At 35.0% G+C, this 17,530-nt stretch overlaps 1 protein-coding gene across 1 annotated transcript in view; it reads left to right on the forward strand.

The window, feature by feature from the left end:
- Nucleotides 1–268: 268 nt before the first annotated feature.
- Nucleotides 269–17,530, forward strand: part of LOC111053568 (innexin inx1) — a 31,291-nt gene continuing 14,029 nt past the window's right edge. The window contains exon 1 of the mRNA XM_022340482.2: nt 269–1,445. Coding sequence (XP_022196174.2) covers nt 933–1,445 — 513 coding nt within the window. The 5' untranslated portion in view covers nt 269–932. The remainder of the gene's footprint in view (nt 1,446–17,530) is intronic.

Raw genomic sequence — 17,530 nt, forward strand, 5'->3', positions numbered from 1 at the left:
GAATAGGAAGGTTGCAAGCTGCATGGCAGAGCCAACCCAGCAACAGGCAGCCGGGCGACCTCATTGTATTTGTCAACCAGCTGATCGCGACAATCATTCCAGTTGGTGATTGTTGTTCCTCACAAAAAGCATAGCAGTCCTGGAGCGTATCGAGTAGGCCTACGGAACAGTCTACCCCCCTCCGCTGTCCTGTGTTCTAAGGCCTGCTTGGGAGGGGCAAACTCTCTGTTCCCTTCCTACGTGCGCCTTCCCCTCTGGCGAAAGCAGTGTTTACGTCCCTCCCCACCACCAGTCGTGCTCACAACTACTATTACAGCGACGGAGAGAGGCAGTCGTATCCTCAGCGCATGGAACCAGCACTCTGGTGTGTTCACTATTCTTTTCGTGTGGTCGAAAATTTCAAATTTTCCACTGTGGTGCGCGTTTGCAGTTAGTGAGTGATGCACGTGGACATGATTCACGGATTAGCATTTCGTTTGTGATAACGGTGCCTGCACCCCTTGTGGTGTTTACAGTTCAATTCGAGGGTGTTGACATTTCACTACCTGCAATACAACACAACTATTCTTCGCGCCAATCAATTACAAATTGTGGCCTTCCAGTATATTTTATAACTTATACTAGTTTTTGTTGTGTATTTACAAAGTGTGTTATAAATAAGGGATACATTTGGGGGACTCTAAATCCACCCCTTTTACTATAGAGCTACAACACTCAACAGTAAGTAACCTGCTTCCAGTAACATAACTTTTATGAATATTATGTTGATAAGCCTAATACTGAACTTAAACTTTCATTATAACTGAAGCTTAAATTATAAACATTGTGATACCATCACATTTGTGATAGTAATTGAGGTTATGTTCATATACTGTGCCAAGCTTCCAGTTTGATATTGTATAAGTTACCACTGTTTACCGCAAAATTCAACCATGTTGAAGTTGCTGGGAGGTCTGAAGGACTACTTGAAGTGGCAGGAGATCTACACAGACAATGCAGTGTTCCGTCTGCACAATCTATTTACAACTGTGCTTCTGCTGGCATGCTCGCTGATAATAACAGCCACCCAGTATGTCGGCAACCCGATTCAGTGCATCGTGAAAGGCCTGCCGGTGCCACCGATCAATACGTACTGCTGGATTACGTCCACGTACACGATGCCTGACGCGTTCCAGCGGCAAATGGGGGTGGCTGTCGCGCATCCCGGAATCGCCAACGACTTCAACGACGAGAGTGCCAAGAAGTACTACAGCTACTACCAGTGGGTCTGCTTCGCCCTGTTCTTCCAGGCCATCCTCTGCTACACGCCCAAGTGGCTGTGGGACGCCTGGGAGGGAGGCCTGATGCGGACTGTCGTCATGGGTCTCAACCACGGACTCTGTCGTGACGAGGACCGCTGCAAGAAGAAGAAAGCTTTGATCGAGTACCTGCTCAGGCATATCAAGGTGAACATCAGCTACCATTACATTTACAAGCATGCTATATCACCCAATCTTGCTCAGGCATATCAAGGTGCTAATTAATAATTCATTAGCAAGCATGTTATCTCACCCAATTTAACTGATAAGATGATGCAATGTGGATGCATGTGCATGAAACAAAACGTTTGAAAACTAAGCATCCGTTCAACTAGGTCCAACTAGGATTACACACTCTTGTAGCTCCTATACACTCAATATAACTGTATAATGTTTGAAAAGAAATAAAAACATTTTATCTAATGCATGTTAATAAGTCTTGAACAGTAGCCGTTCAACTAGGAGTATACTGTTCCTGCAGCTCCTATATTACACTCATTATAGCTGTATAATATTCGAAAAGAAATAAAAACATTTTATCTAATGCATGTGAATAAGTAAATTGAACAACATTGGAAAATTCATGGTCAATGATTGCAACCAGTATTTTATTGTATATTTTCTTAACTTTACTACAGGATTCAATGTTTCAATTGAAAAGTAATTGATATGAGTGTCATTTCCAACATAGTTCTGTACTAGAAAATGATAATTGAGAACCATATAAGTATTCAATGGCAAATTTTAATACAGACAGCTGCAACTGTCTCTATTTCAATTAAAAACTCTATTTAATTCATGATGACATCAATATCTTCAGTACGGTAACAAACAGGTATAGTGTTTCAGTAATAGAACCATTAAACGGGGCGGATCCATGACTGAGTAATGGGAGGGGGTGAGAGGGGACGTTGGTTCAAATCATGAATATGTAATACAAATCATTTTACTATTATATCTAGTGTAAAATGAGCATCCCTCCCTGGACTTCGGCCCCCTCTGTATCCACGTCAAATGAGTAATATTGCAGAGAGGTTGAGAGATTCAAGTATTCAATAGCAAATGTCTCTCCATCTGGAAATGGGAGAGGTCATGGATCTATGCTGTGAGAAAAAGAGATCGTATATCATTTAACGTGATGTTTTCAGCTCAGAGACCACATCATGCAAATTTGTACCATGTGGTTGATGGTTACAATATCTATTTCACAATATTCAATTCCTATTCACGCTTCTGGATGTGGAAATGATACGACACTATCTCTGCTAGATAGAAAGTTGAAACGGGCATAGGACTATACACTGTTTGATACAATGACATATAGGTAGGTAACAAGAGAGGAATCTGGCCTTGAAATGTTCATAGACAATTTGTTACATATTTGCTGAATGAGAAAGTCGGTTTGTATAGAACAACTGACACTGACAGTCACCAACTCTAACTACTGACAGTACCTGTTGAGTCATTAAACTTCTTTACATACTTTGCATAAGTACAAAGAATTCATACATTTCGCTGATGAATCATAACTATACTTGGGCAACACAGGTGATCGATTATAGTTTATCTTCTATTTATTTTTACAGGTTCATAGGGGTTGCTCTTGTAGATTTTTAGTACTAGATCATTCCAGTACCTAATCAATTAATTACTAATATCACATTATCATTTTCTGTAATTACTGTGTTTTTACTGTGAATGTGTGGAGTCTAGTGACTCATCAGTCACAAACAGTTTTTATTCATTTGGCCCATGATCACAGACACTTCATAAGATATAGACTCTCTGAGCTGACTAAGTATAGTTATGAGTTATCAGTGGATTCCAGTCAATGATATAATACCTACTCTTGAATGAGTAGACATGTGTAAAAAAATATAGTGATGAGTACGGTACTCAACAACTTAGGTCTACAATAGATTCAAGCAGCTTGCAATATTAGTGTGTCATGGACTCATGTGTAGCCTTGAAGTCTGCACACCGCATGTTTAACATCAACATTATCTCCATATATTATCATCAGTGGAACAATGAATGGATTGGTTCGTACAAGGAATAATTATCCGAATATTAATGGGCTTATATTCGAATTAAAAAGACTAAATCCAGTAGGTATCCAGTCAAAGTTATTCTAGTATGTGTTTGAACAAATCTTTTTGTTCAGTTGTCCACTCTGTGACTTCGTCTGATCATTGAAATTTGAAAGTGGAAGGAAGAGCGGGAAAATTTTAAAAGAAGAGAAACATGTATCAAGATAGAAATAAGGCATTGCAATATTTTCTTCATCCACACTAATACACTCCCCCCCCCCACAAATACTTGAATGCAATGCCTCTAAACGCTCTCAGGAAATGGATATTTAGTCTGTATTGAGAATAAAGAGTAGCTGAAATGGACAGTTCCAGTATAAACTATTGTAATTAAAATTAATAATAATATTCATGTGGCTTTTATTGGTGGGGAAGTTCCACCTCGTCTGAATATATCATTTGAGCCGTCAATGGGCATTGTGACTGTCATACTTCAGCCGGGACCGACAGTTTAACGTGCCCATCCGATAACACAGGAGTGACCCAAAGTAATTAAAATTGATCTATGAATATAGCTTCCAATTCTATCCCCTTGCTCTAGAATATAAATGTGCTATCAGTCTTTTCTAATTCGTCACTCATGCAACTGCATTGAATTTATTACCGGTACAGCTTTTCCATTCACTGGAAAATGACATTCTTAGTAGGCTGACTAAGTTACGAATTTAGTGAAAGTGCCGTTGTTTCTCACATTGTTCCTTCTCTATTATCTGGGTCTTGGTCTCTTGGACGGATTTTCACATTGATTTTCTCCCTCTATTGAAATCCCGAAGCCAAGGGCTAAATGGATAATGGCCGAAGCTGTGTGACGAATTGAAACCAGGGCCTGTCAGGACCAGAGTAAATAGATTGTGAAAGATATCTTCACAATCCACAATTGAGGTCACAGTCAACTGTGTTCTTGAAAATCAAACGCTTCACTATTGAAAATTGTCCTATTATCTCATGATGAATGGATTTGTGCTTTTGTTTATTGCAAAATTCCTGCTGTTTTTTAAAAAATAGCCAAGCCTGACAAATATTTCAGTGAATAGCAATAGACCAATAGCTAGGTTTCTGTTCTTCCTCAATTAATTCACAACTGGAAGTGCAGAAATTATTCAAGCCTGAAATAGCTCAAATAAAAAATACCAGAACCTCTATGAATTGGTTACTTGTAGTGATTGATTGATTGAAGTAAATGGATCTTGGCATAGAAAAAATACAAGACCAGAAAATACAAATACGTCTTCCAGTCCTTATTGATCTTAGTGACTTGCTTTGAGGATATGTCTAACAAAATCATTGTCCAGTTGGTAGTTCGGAAAGCACCTAAAACGTGGTAGCTATATTCATCTCTCTATAATAACGCTCACAGGAATCCTTAGAAAAAAATATTTATATCAAAAACATCTCAATTGAAAGGGATATTTTTGAGGGCAAACAACAACAAAATTTGAAGCATTATGACCGTTAGTTGATTCTCCTACCATTGAAGGTAATCTGTCGATAGTTTCAGAATAACTATTGAACTCTGAAAATCTTGCAGATTCGTTTCTCAGACTGCACACGAGTGTCCTCTTGTTTTAGAGAAATGGGGGATATTAGATTCATCCTAATCAATCTATGGACTAGTAACGTCTTGAATGGATCAACCTCGATTAAGTTTAAATTAGTTTGAGAAATTAGAAACTAATTTCTAGTTAGACAACAATCAACTTCCGAGGGATTCAGTGCACAACTACTGCAATACGAATCATCACTATTTAAAGTCACAAGTCATTGATTTAATAAATTATTTATTGATTGATACAATAAGTACATCATTAAAATGATAGGGAAAGAAAAAAAAGGTAATATTGTGCTATTCCTCCTCCAAATTTAGGTAAGGTTTGTCTTGTAGTTGTCTTGTTTGGTTAAAAAAAACAACTTGTCCCAAGAAGCTGTATGCCAATAACCGAGTTCAAATAATTTTGCTAGTTATTTTGGTGAGGGAAATAAGGAGATAAAAAGTGTTATATCGGTTGAGAAGCAAGTTGTAGAATGGAATGAGAGCATTATGAACCACATACCCCACAAGCACAAACAAACATCCATATGAAATTCAAATTAGTCTATAAAGTTTGCTTCAGCAGAAGGTTGTAATTAATACGAATGAGAAAAAACATCGAATAAAAAACAACATCCTGCGGGCACTTTTAAATGTGCTGCGAGAAATGATGGGGGTGTGAGTGAGAGGGAAGGAGCTATAGAACAAGCTTAGCTGAAATTTAAAGATAGGAAAAGGAGAGAGATGAAGCGAGCGTTTGGTGGAGAGAGAAAGAAGCATTTGGTTGTGTAGTGAAGCCCTATTTAAATGGACCAAGTTGATATACAGTGTTGTATGTCTATTACACAGCGGATACTCATTCCTGGAACGAGGAAAACTTCCTTCATAGTAATTGGGAGTTGTAGAACAGTATTTTAGAATGATGAATGAACGTAAAGAGCTTCAGGAACAAGAATCAACGGAAAATGCGTTTTGATTGGATGATCAAAAGAGACGTAATCTAAAACAAAGAGTAAAGATATTTGTCAATATTATTTCTCTCTGTCTAAAATGAGTTGTCACAATGTGGACGAATTATTAAAAGAAACGTGTGTGGAATTTTTTTAATTCTCATGGAAAATTTTCCATGTTTATAATTTTTCAGAAAAGGATGAGTACAAATTACTGGGAATTTTTAAGTTCGTTCTCAGCAGGAATGTGTTGGAATTTCCGAGCAAGTCAATTCCAATTTTCATTTTGTCAATTAGACTTTTGTAAGTCCTCTGATTTATTAATACGGAAAATCATATCAAGGCTATTTAACATTCAATTAATGCTCTTCAATTTTCTCAGTTGATGATCATTGATTTGATATCACCATGCGACAGAAACTAATTATTTCGACTACTTCTTATCAGCTTTCCAATAAACAGTTGAATCTATGAAAAATAATTGAATCCCATGTACAGAATTAAGGAACGCCACATCCATAGTTAATTCCATCAGTGATTGAACAGTCATCTGAACAGTTTATAGTCATTACATAATCCCAAGTGAATCATAGAGTAATTTTCTCAATATTGGATCTTGCAGTGTTATCTAGTCGATAAGCTATCTCTGTAGCTTATCATTGTTATTCAACATTCTTGTCATCAATTATTGTCACTCTTTTCATCTGAGACCCAGTCACCACACGATAGTTGTGTAACCTAAAATGAGTTGGGTGAAAAATGAAAAATGAATGCTCATTCTGTATTACACTGATTGTTAGTTGAAAAATAATAGCATAGTACCCTTTTGAAAACTTTCTATATTTTTTATTCATTCATACAATAAGTTCATTATCAAAATGATAGGGAGAGGAAAAATAAGGTAACCTTGTGCTATATTCCTCTCCCAAATCTAGATAACAAATAGTCCGAAATTGGATAAGCCTTGTAGTTCTTCAATTCACAAAATTTTCAGTCCACAAGTATTTTCACAAAGTAGATTTTCAAATTTAGATGCTTCAAAACTAAACATAGAAGAAATATTTCACATTATTATAACCAAAATAGGAAATATTCACTTATTAAAAATATAATTTTGAAGAATTACCGAAAAACAAACTTAATTTTGTTATTTTTTATTAATTATTATTTATATGTATTTGTTTTTCTTATAAAAAAGACTAACAAATTAAGTAGCCCTGAAGAAATATGTTTTTAGAAAATACACTGATTGTATTGGATTAAAAGTAGGAATATCCAATTCGAGAACGAGATGGAAAAAATATGGACTCATCCTATTTAGGCAACAAACATTTGAACACCGTTGCCTCCGTATAGGCCTAATTATAATATTTATCTGATAACCACGATGCTTTATTCATAAGTGTGCGCAGCGCACCTCTAAGCTGAACTGTACTGTTGTATGGGGCGAGCAGCATCAGCAACTAATCCACGGCCGGAGCCGGAGGCTATCTATTCAAGTCCTCTTCGGCCGTGTTGCTACGGTTGGTGTTGCGATCCAATTCTAAAGACGTCTGAAACAATTATCTTCTGGTGGCTGTACCAACTCGGGCGGTTCTACACTTGCTTCGAAATTTGATGGACGTTTCAATATAAGTTAAACGTGGATTGTTCGTTCCTCGAGATTGGTTCACAAAGTATCATCCTGCTAAATCAGTTTTAGACTTGATTTGGTTTTGTTTCCAACTTCCAACTAATATCCTCTTTTTAAAACCACACTCTTCCACACGTCTTTCCTCATTTGTTCAGACTTCGTTTACATCATTTCACATTGTTTCAATCTGTAGCTACAATAATATACTTAGGGTTGATCTATTTTGGAGAAAAATTGGCTGTGGAATACCATTATTTATTCAAATGTATCTCACTTGTGGTTTGTGGACAGAGTCATAATTTGAGCATAATAATAGGGCCTTATGGGCAGAGATCTGCGAAAAGTACATCTGACGATTCATTCTTGATCCACAATATTTTTTGTCTATCAAAAACTTCTGCAATTATTACGTGACCATCCATCTCCATTTTATTGCTTCTTTTCGCAAGCAATAAGGAAGAGAGATAAGTTCCATCCTTCCATGTGGTTTTGTTTCTACATAAACTTTTTACAATGAAACCAAGGAATACTTACAGTCTATCACTATTGTATCAGTGCTAGCCAGATTCTATCTTTGTTTTAAAAAGGAAGAAATAAGGTAGAATGAGAAACGAGTTTGATAGTCGGGTTTGTGGTTTGACTTTCAATAATTGGTTTCTTTCGGATTTCTTCTCGTTCCACAAGTGAAGCATGCGAAATTATATTTTCACTCAAATTTACGACGGTTATTTATTGACTTGGTCGTTGGATGTTACATTTATCTTTATGTGGCTCTCAGTTCAGTCCTGCGACGTGAAGTTGTAGACTGGTTAGGTGTTATTGGATAATGCTGTGTGCTGTCATAACATCAACCAACTTGTTATTGAAACACTGAAAAGAAATCAGACTAGTGATAATTTTTAATGGCTGCCACATTTTTTGCCCTTGATGGATCACAATTCAAGTGTGAAAATGAGAATAAATGAGTGTTGATCTACCTGTTTCTGTACCATTTTCCATTAGTATTAGAAATTATTACCAGTTTCTGTAAAACCCTAGAAGAACAATTATAATTATTGAATGAAGAATTTTATTGGATCAGGAGGAAGTAAAAATTAACATTTTTTGGGGCATATAATTACAGTACTCATTGAGCAACTTGAAAGCCTGTTTTGTGTAGTTTATTTTTTAATAAATAACATCCCCGTTTTTATTTCTCGGCATTCATGATGTCTTTAATACTCAATATCATGAGTATCCAATACTTACTGTCGTGAATATCTTCTCATTAAGATTGTTTTTATTTATATTTCAATCTCCTTCATACACTTTCTCCTTTAACAATGATTATCTTACCTGTAATACTGAAAAAACAATATTTTTCTCTTCATTTAAAATGTTCTCCACCTTTCCCTTCTGCAATCATTACATTCTATTCTTTTCTAATCACATTCACCATCAACATCTTCCTATGATCCCTTCACTTCAAAAACCAAAAGCCTCCCTATTTGTACCTCGTCTTTCCGAAACAAATCATTACCTGCCATTCTGTACATCCAAATCTCAATGGTAATATTCTCTTGTATAGTGATTGTAATGGTAGTATGTCTTGTATCATTAGTAAAAACTGCTATTGCGTTCATTGACCTGCTGAAGCAATTTCCAACCACAGAACTGATCTTGCACTTGAGCTGGCAACAGACACTGTAGTCTAGCAATGCATTTCGTACTTTCTCTGCGTTGAGTTGTATGGAATAATGTAATTTGCAGGTGGCGTAATGGAAGGTTGTCAGTTACTTTTGCTACATTCATGTCAGACATTTTTCCATTGGTTTTCTCTGTGAATTTCATCATTATGGAAATCTAACAACTTTTCATTATGTCCCTCACAGCAACTCATACACCTGACTTGCAACTTGAAGGCGCAGAGTGCACTGATCCTTGCAGAGCATAGATAATGATGATGGATATTCAACCTATGCTTCTTGTTTGATAAGAAAATACCCAGCTCTTCAGACTGTCCGTCTGTTCCTTAAATAGGTGCAGCTAGAATACTAGTTTTGGTCTAGCCTCAGGCGGTTCTAAGGATATCTAGGAAAATTTCAGGGTAGTGAGCTTTACTAGAAAATACCTCCTTATAAATGCATGTCCTCGTTTATCCGTAACCTTTCATCTAGGGGGATGCTGGCTTATATGTGAAAGATAAGACTAGAACCACTCTAAGTGGAATGTGTAGTATATTATCAACTTGTTACCAAAAATACTCGAAAAAGGTAATAAAGACTACATTTTGGTTGTTAGTGATATGGTAGGAGCCCTCTATTCCGAAGAGTTTTGGAAATCACTCATTAGGCCAAGGAGCCTAAGATTTGTAATTTTGTACTCTTATTTATTTATAAATGGAGACATATCATTTATATTACTGGTAATCACTCATTATAGGTTTCAAGGGGTCGAAGATTTCATTTTTGTACTCTTAGTTCCGGTTACACAACAGCCGGTTAAATTTTAACCGTCATTAACTCCACGAGAAAATGCGTTTTTTTAAAACGCCTTCTCTGATTGGTTCTCGTGAAATAAATCACGGTTAAAATTTAACCGGCAAAAAACGGTTAAAAAGTAAACGGAACTAAGAGTACAAAAATGAAATCTTTGACTCCTTAAAACCTATGAGTAGGTTTTACCAGTAAGTTAAATGATATGTCTTCATTTATAAATGAATAAGAGTACAAAATTAAAAATCTTAGAGCCTTAGAAAAAAATTTTAGAACCTTAAAAATCTTATTCATCCATAGGAAAAGACCAATCAATTATCTTCATTTTAGAATCTGATGAGGTACTAATGAGTACATCGCTAATTGGATTTTCGTAAGGAGATATCAACGATTCGGAGATATCAACGGAGATATATTACGAGATTCTCGTAAGGAGATATCAACAGATATTCAGGGTCCTTATATTATTTCATTGGACGTTGTTCCTTTAAACCAAATCTCACAGTATTAGATACACTATACAGTATTTAGTCTACAGAGATAGATACAGTATTCAAATTTTAGTTATATGGAAGTGGCTCACACACTATAAAACAGGTCATGAATTCTTAGGTACTGAGGATTTATAGAGTTTTCAATAACCAGACACTTTTTGGTCTGATCTCGGTCCTAGACTGGTTCCAAGTAGTACAACTTCCCTCGTAGTATTTTATACGTTATAATGAATCAGGAATGAAGAGAGAAAAGATACACGGAGTTGTGATTAAAAAGTAGAAGACTGATAATTAAATATGAGAGAGAGAGAGGGCATGTCAAAATAGTTTATGTTATTTCTTCTTCGCCTCGTATTTTTCTCGTGACTTCTATATTTTTCCCTCATCAGCCATGAACAGCAGTTTGATGACATGAGAAACTCTGATTTATAACTAAACTGTTGATTGATAACTCAGAAATTAACTAAGATTTTCCCTACTGTTAAGTATTCAGTGGTCTTAATAAGTTACAACAATATAGTAGAGTAATAATATAAATTAGTATAGTTCATTAGTTCATTGTTTGTCCATTTTAAGGGAAACAGAGGAAGCTGTAGAACTGAACGTGTTAAAAATATTTAAAAGAACATTAAAATGACCTCATAAGAACCTCTGTTATATCGGAGTTTTGATAAGTATGAATTAAAGGTCAAATATTTCATGAAATACGGTATTTTTCCAATAGGCTACGATAGAAAAATGATAGAAAACCCTTGAAAGAGAAGTTTGTTATCTTGCTTTTGTTCAGTTAGTAATGATTAAGTTTTGAGTAAAGAAACGTTCAATCAAAAGAGTCGAATGTTTATTTAATTTAGAGTTTGTCAGTTCTTTACATTGGAAGAACTTTACTTAATCATATTTAGTTTGATGCTATTTGTATAAAACCAAGATTATCGTAAAACTTTATTGATGTAGTGTTCATTTTAGCTCTTATACGATCAGGTGAAGTGTTGAAATTAGTTACAAATTTGTTGATCTACTCATAATACTCTGAGTGAATTCCAGTGAATGTTGAATTGATCGTGAAGGGTTCATGTCGTAAACATGGAGCTCAAAATTTTGGCTCACCTTTTTACACTCTAGAATTCTTCTCCTAATAGCATCTAATAAGTTTTACTCAGCAGTATCGCTCACCAAATTCAGGTTTATTCTTTGAATACAAGATGAAAGTACAATTCGTGAAGAAAATGTTATAAAGTCAGCTTTATAATCAGTGTAGACCTACAGCACTCTGACATAAAATCTCTATTTATTAGGGGGTGTATTGTTGTATCTGATGACTACGGTGTGTGGCTCATATTATAAATTGTGGCCTCCTGAGTTTTCACAAAAGAAGAACCCAAATCACTGAAGCCTTCATGGTGTTCACAGAGAACTGCTATTATATCTTGATATCATCCATTCTACAGTCATCGTTTGAAAATCCTATGTTAAATGAACATGTTTAACCATCTAAATCTTCAAATTTGAATTAGAATTACAAAATTTAATTCTATCGCCATACATCGTTTCCATTATAGGAAATAGCGTGAGTAATATAGAATACTTGTATAGAACGAAATAGCAGAGAACTGCTATCATATCTTGATATTATCCATTCTACCATTCTACAGTCATCGTTTGAAAATCCCATGTTAAATGAACATGTTCAATCAGGTAAATCTTCAAATTTGAATCATCTTTACAAAATATAATGTTATCTCCACACATCGTTTCCATTATAGGAAATAGCGTGAGTAATATAGAATACTTGTATAGAACGAAAGCTGATTGCATGACGTTTGGTTAAAGTTACATAGCACAAAAAATGATACCGAACACTATAAATTGAACTCCTATTATACATTCAAGTCTATAGGACAGAAATTTGTGACTTTTTCATGTTTAATGGGTTATGATTTTCAGAATGTACTTTTATCAGCATTTCTCTGTTTAGTAGTACAACTCACAGTATTCAACAGCATACAGCTGTTTTGCTCTTTTTCATCAGTCTCTGGTATGTGGATAATACCAGGATATACAAGAAGGTCAACCTAATTTTTGACAATTCCTATACTCTGATAAGAGTCTCTTGGAAGCTTTTAAAAACAAAACCAATTTGCCAATAGTGACGCCCTTCACCATAATTTGGCCACCTAATTTGGTTGAAATTTCAAACATAATTTTTCAAAGATAAATGTCTCTTAGTTATTCTGATTTTGAGTTTAGAGAAGTGTAAAAGAGGTTCAGGAAAGCTCAAACATGTAACCATACGCTTCAACTGGTGCATTTTCTGAGCAATGTCGCTCATCATGTACGGTACTGTACCTCATGAAATTCATTGGTTATCTTTTCGAAGGCTTGCTTGTGTTTATTTCTCTCAATATCTATTACCTTGAATCTAATTCTCATATTCTCTCTCTCTAATCAACTTCATTTGCTCTAACAAGCTCGAATATATCAATTAACATTTCATGGTTCCCAATTGATATATCACAGTTGTTGAAGCTCGGAGCTATAATTCATTTTTGATGAGTATACCGTATAAATTCCTCTCCAATCCAGTGATTAGAATGAAAATATTCTATGCACGAAAAACACAGATTCCAATTAAAGCCCATGCCTTCCCCTGGCTTACGTTTGGTTGTTATTTCATCTCTCGGGAACAGTGATTAACTTCCACGATTTGCATAAGTTTCCGAATAATATTCACACTTCAACTTCTGGAATTTCGATCTCCTCTTCAACTTCAGCTCCTTTCCACTTTTTTACTCAGTGATTGAACCAATCAGAAGAAAATTCAAATGGCCTGGAGCTTGATAGAACATTCAAGATTGTCATGAGTTTACTGGACAAGGAGAAAAATTAATACCTGACAAGGGCAAATATTGAAACTTCCAATGTTTTGATTGCAGTTTATTTCTGGATAAGATTTTCATTAATTTAGTAATTCTATTTATTTGTTCATTAAATTAATCATTTCAAAAATATTGAGTAAGATAAACAAGAAATGTGTTTCAAAATACAGTAAAATCCAAATAAATTGTCCAAAGTATATCATCATGAAACGCATTGTATACACGGTGAATCCATTGGTCAAAGTGACAGTTAAAACAATAAACATGCTTGGGAAAATTACATTACATTACAGGACAATAATAATTATCTCCTGCTTCTGTTCTCACATTGTTTCTATGAACTTCATCCATTGTCCACTTTTTTGCCTACTTTTCAGTTCCTCTGTATGAATGTCCTGCATGAAAACAAACAATAATCAAATTTATAGCAATTACAGGCAAATGAAGAGAGCAAAGTTAAAAAGTTCTCAACATGCTTGGATTTTTTTCTATCTCTTATTTCAAGGTCAGTTCAGAATTTCAAAGATTAACAAATCATTCAAAATTTGAAAATTAAATTATTGTGAAAGTTGTAAGACTCTCACTGAAAAAAGAAACATAAATATTCTAATGACATATAGTTGTCAAAGAATTTAGGGAATGTATGTTTTTGAATAATTGTTGGCCAATTATTTAATTACTGAAAATATTTTTCAATTATCAGCACGGTATGTTTTCGAACCAGAAAAAGTTGTCCATAGTTTAGCAATCAACTGAACAGGATTATAATTACCGTAAATTCAGCAAGTGATTTTGTCAGGCAATGACTTGAAATCCTTGAGAGAGAGGAAAGTGTGAATGGACCACTTACATTAATTAGGTATATTATGCTAATCGTTGGAAGTTTTGACTTCGGAATGATGTTCTCCTCTGGTTTTTATAAGTGAGAAATCTGCATTACTCTCTCGTCAATAGATATTTCATCTGTAGATTCGTATTGGGTATTGCATAGTTTGGGTGCTACGATTTTCACATAAATTGAGATATCCTCCAGTGTGTAGAGCTAGTAATCTTCAAGAAGTTCAGTATCCTCCTAGTTATTAAAATGTTTTTCTGGTGAATGCCTTGGAAAGTGATGCTCTTAACAGTTCACACAGTCTTCCCAAGTTCCAAGTAAACTCCCAACTTCCCAAGTAAAATCGAAGAAATTTGATGAAAATTGGGAAATTGAAGATTGACAACTGATTGAACTATGATTAAAACCTTTGTAAAGAAATATTAAATTGAATTCACCATACCAATGTTGAACCTTCAAGATTTGTTGATTGAAGTAGATGTTGAGCATGTTTGACTTTTGAATTCAACTTGAATCTGAGAGGTGACTGAGAGGTGATGATCAAATGATAGACTATGATTTAGTTAGTTGCTAATGTAACTGTTGATAGCTTATCCTACATCAATTCACAAAGATGACTAACGAAATATGACACGACAGTGTTAATCACAGCAGATACGGGTAGCCACTATAATCATAGAAAAGTTATTGAAGTGAAGAGCAATACATCCGTATATATGATCTGTAACCGAAAATGTTTCGACAAATTGTGCTTGAATTTGCTTTCTTTCCATAAAAATATTGGTATTATTCCTTATCCTATACTATTAAACGAGCAATTTCTGTTTATATGTTTATATATCTGTATGTGGCGGATCTCGAAAACGGCTCCAACGATTCTCACGAAATTTGGAACAAAGTAGGTTCATGATATGAAAATTCGATTGCCCTAGGTCTCAACCCTGGGATAACTCGCTGAAGGACAAATACGTACTTGGAAAAACAGCTGGAAATTTTGTCGTCTGTCTATATCGAAATATGGAAGTGAGTGAGCGAGTACATGTGTGGGATATTCCTCAGCTGATCTCACGAGAATAATAATTCAACAAGAAAAACTTATTTTCGTTCATTTCTCTTTTTTTTAGAAAACATGTTTACTCCAGAAAGTCCAAAATAGTAATTAGATGCTGTTAGTTTAGAATAGTACATAGTATATTAACAAATATTAGCAAATAAATCGAATTCATAGTATATCAATTTGTAATTTGATGATGTGTTTGTCTTTTGAAGTGTGAATAAATTGTTATTTTGATGAGTGATAGTAGCTTAACCTAGATTTTGATTTGGACTGTAGTATACATGTGAAAAGGCACAGTTTTGGGCATAAGTCTGTTGTGCCTCCTCATATAACTGTAAAAATAATTGTACGACTGAGAAAATGAATAAATAAATATAAACTATAAATTCAATCTTTCGTTACAAATTGTCTATGCTTTTACACTCCAGAGCAAAGCTCGGTCCCCCGATATTTAATATAAAATCAGTCCACAATATCACTCATTCCCATATGTATAATATGAACTATTATAATATTTTTGAAATTTTACACAAGTTCTAGAATGAATATTAAACTTGTCTAACAAAAATATTTCTTGGAGACATTCAGGGAAGTACTTGCACATACGAGTTCATCAAGATGAACAAGGGGGATTCATGCAAATGGATCGTTCAAACATTACCTCACAAATTCATATTCACTGTGTTAATATATTGAGTCAATATTCATCTTCCACAAATAATGGAATGAAGCTTCTGTTTCTGTTGGTTTGACTCACGTCACCCTGCACCCATCATGGAACTATTTGATAGTTCTGTTTGCATTCTGGAGACATGTGTCTCCACCATCCACCATCTTGTTTGAGAGAAAGAACAGTTCAGTTGTTGAGTGCTCTGTAGGAAGTGAATTTTTCCCATTGTTTATTTCTCTCACGTCCTATCCTTACTCAAATATTTGTTCTACTATGTTTGTGTGCACATCACATGATTGTACAGAAGCACTTTTCACAAAATTTGTTTCACAAGATTCTTCAACTGAGACTATTGTTGTGTGATGCTTTACATTTCTCTCATTTCCAGCTCTCTTCTCTTCCCGCTTCCTTCTTTTGTGAGTGACTTTCCTTTCAGAAACTGTGTTTGTCTCTCTCATGATTGATACCGCTATAACAGACACCTGATTTCAAGTGCATTTTCCCATGTTGATCGATTAAAATCAAAGTTCTATTCCAAAATATTTTACCTATAATGAATAAAATGACTGATCAAATTAAAATGCTCTTCTTCATCGAGCATATAAAAAATCACTCAATGATTTAAAATCGAATATATTCCGCGAAAGAAGGTGACTGACATTTTCAGGAATAAATTACGATTTCGTAATAATCTTACTTTTGAGATTCTAAGGCCCAGTTGCACAAAAGCTGGTTAAATTTTAACCGTGATTAACTTTACAAGAACCAATCAGAGAAGGCGTTATTGGATAGAGAGCTTCTCTGATTGCTTCTCGTGGAATAAATCACGGCTAAAATTTTACCTGCTTTTATGCAACCTGTACAAAGTGCCGTATTCATCAACTTGGACCAGATATTTATGTTCAGCTAGATTGTTGGCCCATATTCGGAAAGTATAAGTTTTGGTCTAAGCATCGTCCATCGAACGGTGCTTGGTTACATAAGAGTGAATAAGCTACTCCCAATAATTCATTGATTATTAATGTCTTGAAAAATAATAATAATATCGAGTGACCTGGCTGGCTCAGGTCTGGTGTCAGAGTTTTCAGGTCGCAACTGATCAATTTCAGGGCCTCTGACATCACCTAACGACTGCTTTTTGGCAGCCGGGATATGAAAAATGAAATGAAGGTATTGAATTATCAAGAAATATGACTAGGATTTACATGTTTAATGTGCATTTATTCACAGTTTTGTAGTTTCTGGAACACAATTAATCTCAGTAATAACGAAATAATTGAACTGTTATCGTATCAGGTCAGGAAATCAATACCTTTTCCTAATAATGAATAGGCTATTGGCACTCAGTAATGTACGATTAACTTCATCATCCTACCAATTCTTGAATATTATTCTCAAATTAACGAACCTTCATGGTGTTTTAGCTCAGTGAGCCACCAATCAAGTTGCTTCCAGAAAGAGCTGTAAAATCACTGCAGTATCTGGCTGAGAAGAGTCTACATGATAAGAGATGTTCCCAATAGCAGTTACAACTCAGCTAGCGCAATTTAAAGCATGCAACTGCTTTCAGACCGGCAAGGTCAGAACTATTTAGGCGGAGACTCACCTTGAGCCCCGACTAGTGA

This window comes from Nilaparvata lugens, chromosome 7, assembly GCF_014356525.2.
Source record: "Nilaparvata lugens isolate BPH chromosome 7, ASM1435652v1, whole genome shotgun sequence".
Classification (NCBI taxonomy): domain Eukaryota; kingdom Metazoa; phylum Arthropoda; class Insecta; order Hemiptera; family Delphacidae; genus Nilaparvata; species Nilaparvata lugens.